The sequence below is a fragment of the Octopus bimaculoides genome, chromosome 2 (assembly GCF_001194135.2).
Source record: "Octopus bimaculoides isolate UCB-OBI-ISO-001 chromosome 2, ASM119413v2, whole genome shotgun sequence".
NCBI classification, from domain to species: Eukaryota; Metazoa; Mollusca; class Cephalopoda; order Octopoda; family Octopodidae; genus Octopus; species Octopus bimaculoides.
This window is the reverse complement of record NC_068982.1, coordinates 91,484,992-91,495,205: the sequence shown is the minus strand read 5'-3', so window position 1 is coordinate 91,495,205 and position 10,214 is coordinate 91,484,992. Positions and strand designations below refer to the sequence as shown.

General features: G+C 33.9%; 1 protein-coding gene across 5 annotated transcripts in view; it reads right to left on the bottom strand.

Annotated features, from left to right (window-relative positions):
- The window catches only part of LOC106870629 (E3 ubiquitin-protein ligase RMND5A), a 28,907-nt gene that overhangs the window by 12,195 nt on the left and 6,498 nt on the right, over positions 1-10,214 (bottom strand). For all 5 annotated transcript variants that reach the window (XM_052978432.1, XM_014916765.2, XM_014916767.2 and 2 more), the window contains 4 exons: positions 9,225-9,370; positions 6,724-6,861; positions 5,843-5,943; positions 1,676-1,842 (listed from right to left, as the gene is read on the bottom strand). In XM_052978432.1, the coding sequence (XP_052834392.1) occupies positions 1,676-1,842; positions 5,843-5,943; positions 6,724-6,861; positions 9,225-9,335 (517 nt within the window). In that variant the 5' untranslated portion in view covers positions 9,336-9,370. The remainder of the gene's footprint in view (positions 1-1,675; positions 1,843-5,842; positions 5,944-6,723; positions 6,862-9,224; positions 9,371-10,214) is intronic.

The following is a 10,214-nucleotide window of genomic DNA, read 5'->3' as shown; positions in this document are numbered from 1 at the left end:
GTGTGTGTGTACATATATATGCGTTTGTGTGTCTGTGTTTGTCCCCGCAACATCGCTTAACAACCGATGCTGGTGTATTTATGTCCCCGTAACTTAGCGGTTTGGCAAAAGAGACCGATAGAATAAGTACTAGGCTTACAAAGAATAAGTCCTGGAATCGATTTGCTCGACTACAGGTGGCGCTCCAGCATGGCCGCAGTCAAATGACTGAAACAAGTAAAATAGTAAATTAAAATAGTAATCAGATGGTTCCCAGTACCTATTTTAAGCCTGGTTATTTATTGTATTAGTCTCTTTTATGAAGACTGCTAAGTCATGGGTTTATAAACAAACCTACATCAGTTGTAAAGATGTGCAAAATGAACAAACATGCAGACACATACATGATGAGCTGCTTCACAAATGCCCATCCACCAAATTCACTCATAAAGCATTGGTCAATCCATGGGTATAATGGAAGAAACTTGTCCAAGGCACAGTGCAGTGATTTGTTAGCATAGAGCATAGGATGCAACTTCCTATCAAGTACTCTTCTGGAAATTTTCCATAATACTCACCAACCCTAATTACTGACTTCAAATTTTGGCATACGGCCAGCAATTTTGGGGAAGTGGGTAAGTTGATTACATCAACCCCAGTGTTCCAACCTTTACTTATTTTATCAACCCCGAAAGGATGACAGGCAAAGTCAACCTCAGTGGAATTTGAACTCAGAACATAAAGACAGACAAAATGCCACTAAGCATTTTACCCAGAGTGTTAATGATTCTGCCAGCTTGCAGCCTACTCACCTACCCTAATTATTGCTGGTCAATAACTCATCTGTTCCTTTGACAGGGCTTACTTTTTTCTTGCTGAGTTTCTAGCAACCCTCCTCGCCAGACTAGTCTGGTGGGTAGGCTAGTTTAGTCACCAACAACCTGCACATGTAACAAACTCTACTGGATTGTCTGTTACCAATAATGTTAAGGTTTCACACAAACAAATGTACATGTATTTATAGTTTGAACAGTGTGAGTGAGCCTGTTGATCTCATCATTTCAAAGTGGTGCTTATTATGTCTAATATTTACATTATAAAAGTCTTAGCAGCTGATTCTCAAGTTATATCCCATCATTGTCAACATTGCCTTTCAAATCCTGTTAATTTGACTAATATTTTGGAGTATAGTAAATTATTTCCTCTTATTAAAAGAAAAAAAAAACAGTTTTGTGTCTAAACAAAAATCTATATGGTGCTATTTTTATACTATAGTTATAACAGATTCCTTAGTTTATCTACTTCAAATTCATCATAGTCATTATCATCATCATTATTTAATGTTCGTTTTCTATGCTAGCATGGGTTGGCCAGTTTGACAGAGCTGCAGCTGAAGAGCTACTCTGGCTCCATGTCTGTTTAGGCATAGTTTCTACAATTGGATACCTAATGCCAACCACTTTACAGAGTATACTGGGTGCTTTTACACTGCACCAGCACGGGTGCATTTACATGGCACCAGCATTTATAGTCAAATTATCTCAGGCACAAAGCAAAGATTTTAGTGAACTGTGTATACATTAAATCGCTAATTAATTTCAGATTAATTCTTTATGAATTTCTTACTTTAGGAAATCAATAACTATGTAGCTATTATGTTCTCATTCAGATTTTAATGTGAAACAAAGATACTCACCTTTGGCATGTTGGCTAGCAAAAGGTGCAAAATTTTTGGAATACATTAATGCTACCATTTGTTTGCTCTGACCTTGGCGAATCAAACTTATAAACTGTAACCGATGCAATTTGAATTCTAAAGAACTATTTTGAGCCATCAGTTTTGATCTGTTAGACTCAGCCCATCTGTTGACAAACAAATATACAAAATATTATTTTAACTCTTTTGAACAATATTATATATATAGCAGAAAATAATTTGCTTTTTTATTTTCGTTTTAATCAATACATTTTTCAAATACATACACAACTGAAAAAGTTTTATAATTTCTGTTGTACTACAGACAACATAGTTCAAAACTGCTACGTTATATATTTTTACAAGAGAGATTTCACTTGTATCTGAAAATAAACACTATTCGCACTAGAAGATTTAGTGACTGCATGAATCTGTAAAAAGAAAAATGTTTCTTCTAACAATTTATATCCAAATTTGTGAAAATAATCTGAATCCCTAAAATGGGTTTTAAAAAAAATCCAGATGTTTTGAGAAAATGATGCAGCTTCATCCAATAACATTGATAGTACAGATTAAAAATATCTATACAACAAATAAAATTACTTTTTATGCAGCCATAACAGTCTTAAATCAAGTTCCTAAATTTGGGAAGATTTGCAAAGACTATGAGAGTCATTCCTTCTCAGTATAATAAAGTAACTTCTTACATAAGCATAAGGTCATACATTTTGGCAGAGAATATATATGATTAGAGAGAGAGAGAGAGAGAGAGAGAGAAAAAGAGAATATATTGTGGTGAATATACATTATATTAAAACTCAGGTACTTATTTCATTGATCCTGGAAAGAAGAAAAGCAAACTAAACTTCAGAAGAATTTGAACTTAGGATGTAAAAGGTTGCAACTAAATACCTTTGCTTCTTTCTAGAGTATCTATTTTATTGTTGTTGCATTCAATGGCACTGTATGTACCAAGACAATACCAGTTCTATATCAAAGAGTAATTAATTCAATTTCGATGTCAGGTTTGTAAATAGATGCATACAAAAATATTTCTAATTTTTACCAAAATTAATAAATTTGAATGTTAACATTTTGCTTTAAAAGAGAATCAATGATGATGACAAAACTGGCACACATCATTGTGAGCAAAACTGATGCTTTATAACAGCATCTAGTTCTATAATTCAGGGGTCAGAAAGTAAATCCTAGTAGAGAACATCCTTACTTCTATTCCAATAGAATTGTGAAAATATGTACCAGTAATATATATTGGCTTGATTCAACTAACCCACCAATTCTAAATAAACTTTATTTACAATGGAGCTGATAAATTGCTGCACAACTTGATAGAAATAACAATCAAATCTCCTTGAAATAACCTTGTAGTCTTTAAAAAAAAAAGGAGAGACAATAATGTTGCTAGTTTTAATATTCTGAAGGCTTTTGACAGTATCCCATGTTGTTATTGATTGAAACCTTAAATCAATTCTCATCCAACAGACTTATGATCAAAGGTGTTCCACCAAAAGCTATCCTCACATTTCTATTGAAATATATTATCTCCGTTTCATATAATTTTTAAAATAATGAAGAATTTACAAAAATAACTGTCATTTTTAATATGGTATTTGGAACATAAATTAACATGAAATTTTGAGAGATTTAATTTAAATCACTTTACAAAAACAAGTTTGTTATAGAACCAAGGACAGTCTCAAGCAGATTAATATCAAAAGGGTTAATCAATGGGTTGTTTCTCTATACTAAAGTGGCTTTGAGAAAGATTTGGCTGCTCTTTCTACCAGACTGAATGATTACATAGAGGCCCCTTTACTGTTGGGTCAATATCCTACAATCCTATGTTCTGAAGTGTGGAGAGTGGCAGGAATACATGGTTAAGTCAAGGGAGTTAAATCTGAAGTCACCTCGAAATAATGAAACCATTCAAATTTGTGCAGACGTTAAACAAAGCGTCTACACTCTTCTCTGTAATTTTTTTTTATCTTTGCCTCCATTAAAAAAAAAAACTAAGTAAGCATTCAACGGAAATACATAATCTAAGGAATTTATAACCACAGAAGAGAAGATACAAACAAGAACTGAAAATAAATTTCTTAAGGCTAGAAGCCTTTAATGCTCTCTATCATTTTCAACAATGAACATTCAGTAGTTCAACCAATTGAATTCCTACTCATGAAGTTAACACGTAAGTGGTTGAGTATTCCACAGACATGTGTACCTTTAATGTAATACTCAGGCAGGACACAATGTAGCATGGCTGGACTTCAGAAACAGAATCAAAAGTACAATCCAGGTAGAGAAGAATCCACCCCAGTACTTATTTTTCAATCTAATATTTATTCTATCAGTCCCATTTGCCAAACTGGTAAGTTATGGGAGGTAAACAAAGCAGCATTGGTTGTCAAGCAGAGGGGACAAACACAGACACACGTGTGTTGTGTGTGTGAAGGAGCATGGCCTAGTGGTTAGAGTGTTGCACACTCACAGGTGCAAGATCAATGTTTCAATTCCCAGACCAACAGTGTTGCGCTCAGGAACAAAACATTTCATTTCATGTTGCTCCAGTCCATTCAGGTGGAATGTTAGCCTGCCTGCCGAGCAAGTAGCCAGCAGGGTGTAACAACATCCGATGATCTGGTCAATAGTGGTATATAAATCTGAAGGGTTTCCACACAACTGTCATTTATTAAAATCTCTCATGACGCATTGGCTGGCACAGAACTATAGTAGAAGACACTTGCCCAAGGTGCCATGCAGCGAGACTAAAGCTAAAACAACATGGTTGAAAAGTGAGCTTCTTAACCACACAGCTATGCTCGTGCTTAATATTTATTAACTACAAAAGGATGAAAGGCAAAGTTGATCTCAGCAGGATTTGAACTCAGAAGACAGAAGGCTAGACCAAATACAAGACATTTTATCCTATGCTCTAAAGGTTCTGTCAATTCATCACCTTTAATAGCCAATAAGTATCAGGGGTCAAAACCTGAATTAGATGGGAATATGATATTAAATATAGTTATTCAAATCTTTCATTTTTTTACCAGTTGTCAGTCATTAGACTTTGACCATGTCAGAGCATCATCTTCTATGGTACAGCCGATCCCAGTATTTCTATCAATTATCATCATCATCATCATTTTAACATCCACTGAGGTAGGTTTTCTATGGTTGGATGCCCTTCCTTTCGCCAACCCTTACCTGTTTCCAAGCAAGGAAATATTTGGCCAAACAAGTTTTTCAGAATACTGGAAATGAATGGCATTACTTATATGATAGTTAAGCTCATTTACAAGTATCACGTAATGTCAGAACAAGGGAAAACACATACACAACTAATAATTAGCAAAGTTGACTGGGGAGAGATTTAAACTTACAACATAAAAGTGCACAGTCAATTACCACAAGGTATTTCGAGCCAACACTTAACTGACTCTGCCATCCACCTACTATGAGATAAGTACACAGAAAGTGTAAGATTTTAAAACATCACAGATGAGATAATATAGTGTCACAATGCAGAGAGAGATGCAGAATTTACCTGACTGACAAAAGAAGTTTCACTCCTACATTCTACTAAGTGGTTATCATAATGAGATCATCCAAATGAAAAATAAATAATGAATAAATAATGATTCAACAGAAATAAAGAAAAAGCAACACACCTATGATGTCATGTGAAAATATAGAATACCAAAGAAACAATATAAAGGCAAACAAACTATTTTTTTTTTTTTAGTAAATCATCCAAATGTAAGAACAATTGCTTTAAAAAAGGGAAAAATGAAATACATTTAATATAGTCCTGGTATACTCTGTCTAAACTAAAAACAAAATCGTCACAGCTGAAACACCTTTGATCATAAATTTGTTTGATGATGGTTGACTTGGAGGCATTCATCAAGCAAACCGACAAGTAGCTCTCTATCAGTATATGTTGAAAGAATCCATTTAGCCTCAGGATAACACAAGGACAATTCCAAATCTAACATGAGATATGGAGTTAAACTGATTAAATAAAATTAATATAACATCTATAATTCGATGAGGAATTTGCAAATATCTGTAATTAAACTCAATAACAATGATTTTTAAAATATATTTTAACTTTGACACTTACAAAAGAGGAACATGTGTACTTACTTTAATGCAGGTTCTAAATTTTTTTCTTTAAGAGCTTCTAAAATGCGATGTAATTCCAAAAATGGTTCTTTTCTACTTTCTTCTAAATTGAGATCTGCTTCCTATAAGTTAATGTACAAAATATTCTTGGATAAATATGTTAGTAAAACATTTTTTTTTCAATCATCAATTTGAGGAGCATTCTCATAGCTTTTTAAGTGAACCCTCCAAGAATTGTCAAATAATTAAATGAGGTTAATGTAATTGCATTTACACATTTCTAGTTAGTTGAGGAAAAAAAAAACCAGGTAAGAAGAGAATTTATCGGAAGTTCATCAGAGTACAGCCCATTATAGTAGCAATAGTACTATCACAAGGTCCAGTCTGTTAGTGTAGTGGCTTATGTGCCTCCAATGACCCTAAGAACTATGCACAAAGCACAAAATCCAAGTAGGGCCTCTCATGCTGGACAGGTCAATGGATAAAGGCAGACTTATATGGATCACCTCTTCCTAGTTATAAAAACAGGTTTACATAGGACCATTATCAAGGTAGGAGTATTGGCCCTATGTAAAAGGGGCCAATACTCCTACCTAGATAAGAAGCAAAGTTACTGAAGCATCAATGACAATTTAAAACCAACAAAACCTGGGAGAGGAAGGCCTCACCTCTGAAACAATGGAAAAAAGTTGTTAGTGGCCTAATGCTCTATTCAGAATGAAGTGATTTTGTAGTAAGTGGAAAGGACAGTTAAAGGAACAACGAACTGGTTGCTAGAATGTTGGTGTTTACAGGGCTTTTGTATACAGGCTTAACTGGCAAATGGCCTTGTTTTGAATGTGAAATAGATTGTATTTGGTTATTTAGTGTATATGAAATTGTTAAATACATCATTTACTAACCTCATTCAATGCCTCAGCTATATCTAACATTCCTTGACGTAAAAAGTGTTCACACACAACTTTATTTAGAATTTTCTGTTTTTCATCTCCTTCAAATGCACCAGCTGTGGTTATTGAACTAAAATCAGATTTAAAATTCTGGGGAAAAGAAAGAAAAAATAATTAAATTTTACACATACAAGTATCACAAAGATACGGAAATTATTGTTGAATATTGTAAATATCTAAATTATTTTTGATTATTATAAATATTAAAGTTATTATACAAAAAACAGATGTAGAAGAATTTTTTATGAAATGCCCATTAGAACTTGAACTAGAATATAATCTAACATACGACAGAACTTTGGAAGTACATTTTTAACACTACGGGTAATATCAAGAAATATGGCATACATAGAATATTTATAATTTAATTTTCTATTGAGTTTCTTGATGCTTATACAAAATAATGAAATAAATACTAATTTCTGAAAGAAAAATATCTAATATCTTAAAATAAAATTATATAAAGCTAATTTCCCATTTCTATAACTTTGCACATAACTATTGTCATTTACTCCCTCTCCTAATGTCTCTATAATTCTTTCTCTCTTAACCATTCCCTGCCACCACACATAGTATGTACACTCATCTTACCCCTCTGTTTACTCTCACTCCCTTTTTCACTATACAATGTAAAGCATGACCGAAGAAACCAACCAACACAACCACCAGCTGACGAAAATTTATATTCTACTGAAGGCAGTTTGTTGTTGTTGTTGTATAGCCCTGTGTCATTCCTGATCAAGAAACATCCAATACAGCTAATCAATCAAATAATCTGGGTAAAATCCACAGATCAAGTACTACGGATATACCATGCCACAGCTCTGGTTGAGGAACAGACAATGTACTCTAACATGCACTGGTTTACCATAAGAGGTACACTGTGTTAATTTAGACATAATACATTTCCTCAATTGATTTATTTGTTCCTGTATGTCAGTTGTTATTTAGCCCAGGTCAGCCCTGTGTGATCAGACCAATAATCAAAGTTACTCCAGCCATGGCAAACCTGCCAATTTCTTGTACATGTATCCAATATAACATTACCCAATATATTTTTCTCTTTTTGAGATGGTAGGGTGTAATTTGAGGAAGGTTTAACTGCTATTTCTCACATATTAAGTGATCATGTAGAAGCCAGAAGGATCTAAATGTGGCCACAGTGAAACTGAGATTCAATCAGAATGTAGCAGTTGGCATTATATGTAGCGATATGCATGAATGGGAGAGATAGTGTTTTAGAATCTTTGTCTGGGTGTTTGAGGCTGACTGAACATGTAATAGTAGAGATTGTAAATGCTGGACTTACTAAAGCAAAATGTATTTCACCATTTGAGCATGATTGTTACCAGCGTCGCCTTACTGGCACATGAAAAAACAGTCAAGCGAGGTCGTTGCCAGTGCCGCTGGACTGACTCCTGTGCAGGTGGCACGTAAAAAACACCATTTTGAGCTTGGCCGTTGCCAGTACCGCCTGACTGGCCCTTGTGCCAGTGGCACGTAAAAGCACCCACTACACTCTCGGAGTGGTTGGTGTTAGGAATGGCATCCAGCTGTAGAAACTCTGCCAGATCAGATTGGAGCCTGGGGCAGCCTTCTGGTTCGCCAGTCCTCAGTCAAATCGTCCAACCCATGCTAGCATGGAAGGCGGACGTTAAAAGATGATGATGATGTATGTATGTATAGTGCTTTTAGGACTTCATTATTCAATGTATCCTTTCTTAAGATGCTTGTGTGGTATTTGAGGAAAACTTAATTACTATTTATATCAAGTCAAACAATCACAAAGAATTTCCCTCATTAGCACTGTACATTATTGTTTAGTTAATTCAATTCTGAAAAGACATATGATCAACAATTTTCTAACATTGCTGTTAAACCCCAGGTCAATCTTGACTGAGTAGACTTGTTTTAGCATTGACCATCCTTCTTTTTCTATATCCAGTTTCATTAATCAATGTGTTTTACCTCTTTTTAAGACAGATGTGATCCCAGGGGGATTTGGTGAGTATTTGTTCAGCTACTAAATACATATTTTGCCTCATTAGCTTTTTGTTTGTTTATGTGGGACTACAAAACAGTTATATAGATATGTTATATTATTACAGAGAGGTGATACTACAAACACTCAATTACTTTTTTATGATACTAAATACTTTGATCATACACAATTTTGTGTCTGATTTTGACTTACAACATAAAAAGTTTTTAAGTTCAAATCAACAAGATAATAAGTAATAACTTATATTGCAACCCATCATAAGTATCATTAAGAATATTTTTAAAATATTTTTAATATGTAGATCCGTAAAAAAAATACAAAAGTAGCTCCTATATCTTTGTATCGTACAAAATTAATAAAATAATTTTAACAAGAGATAAGACTTTAAAATCAAATAATACACAAACAAACAAAAAATATGGGAAAAAAAGAACCAATAAAATCAACTGACTCTATCAATAGCTTTTCCCACTCGGGAAACTGTACTGTGAAGGTCCTTGTGTTCAGTGCTGAGTCTAGAAACTGTATCTCGAACTCGGCGCAGGCTTTGGGACAGGACCATAGACTGGGTAGCAGACACCTCATGATCTGCAGGCACTGAAGAAAACAAAAGTATACAATCAGAAAATAAACTATAGCAAAAATTCCTTAGATTCTTCTTCTTTAATAGTATCCAATGGAAATTGTTATAACATCATTTATGCAAAAAATTGTTTTTAATATTTAGAGAAATAGTTCTTTCTTATTTTAGTACAAGGCCAACAATTTTGCAGGGAGTGGGCAAATTGGTTACATCGACCCTGTACTTAACTGGTACTTTATTTTATCAAAACCCTAAAAAGATGTAAGGCAAAGTTGACCTAGGTGGAGTTTGAACTCAGAACTTAAAGAGCTGGAAGATTTGCTGTTAAGCATTTTGTCCGATGTGATACGATTCTGACATCAAACCACCTTAATATTTTGTGGTAAGGGTGTAGAAAAATATAGCTCTTTTTATAAGATGCTGCTGCTAGGCTTTGAATAGTTCAGAAATTAGACAATCCCATATCATTCATTTTCCTTGCATGGTTTGAATTTGCAATATATAGGATTTCACATAACTTGTGAGTCCTAAACTCTTGCAGTAAGAAAGTAAACTGTGTTGGTACTGTTGACATATTTGCTAGTGTTTGAACTAAGCTTTATTATACCACATTGCACACACTCGCACATAGAGCTGCTCCCAAACTTTTCTGGTTCACCAATATGTACACACAATAAGCCACATGTTGAACAGAGATGATGTATTATCAGGTCATCCCATAAGTTCTGTCTGATTTTACCTTTTTTTAAATTGAATGAAATTTAATAGTATTTTAGAATGTCTAATGGAATTAAAAATTATTTTTATGCATTTGTGTCCATTTAAACTAATTAAATATTATTTTACAGAATAATAGAA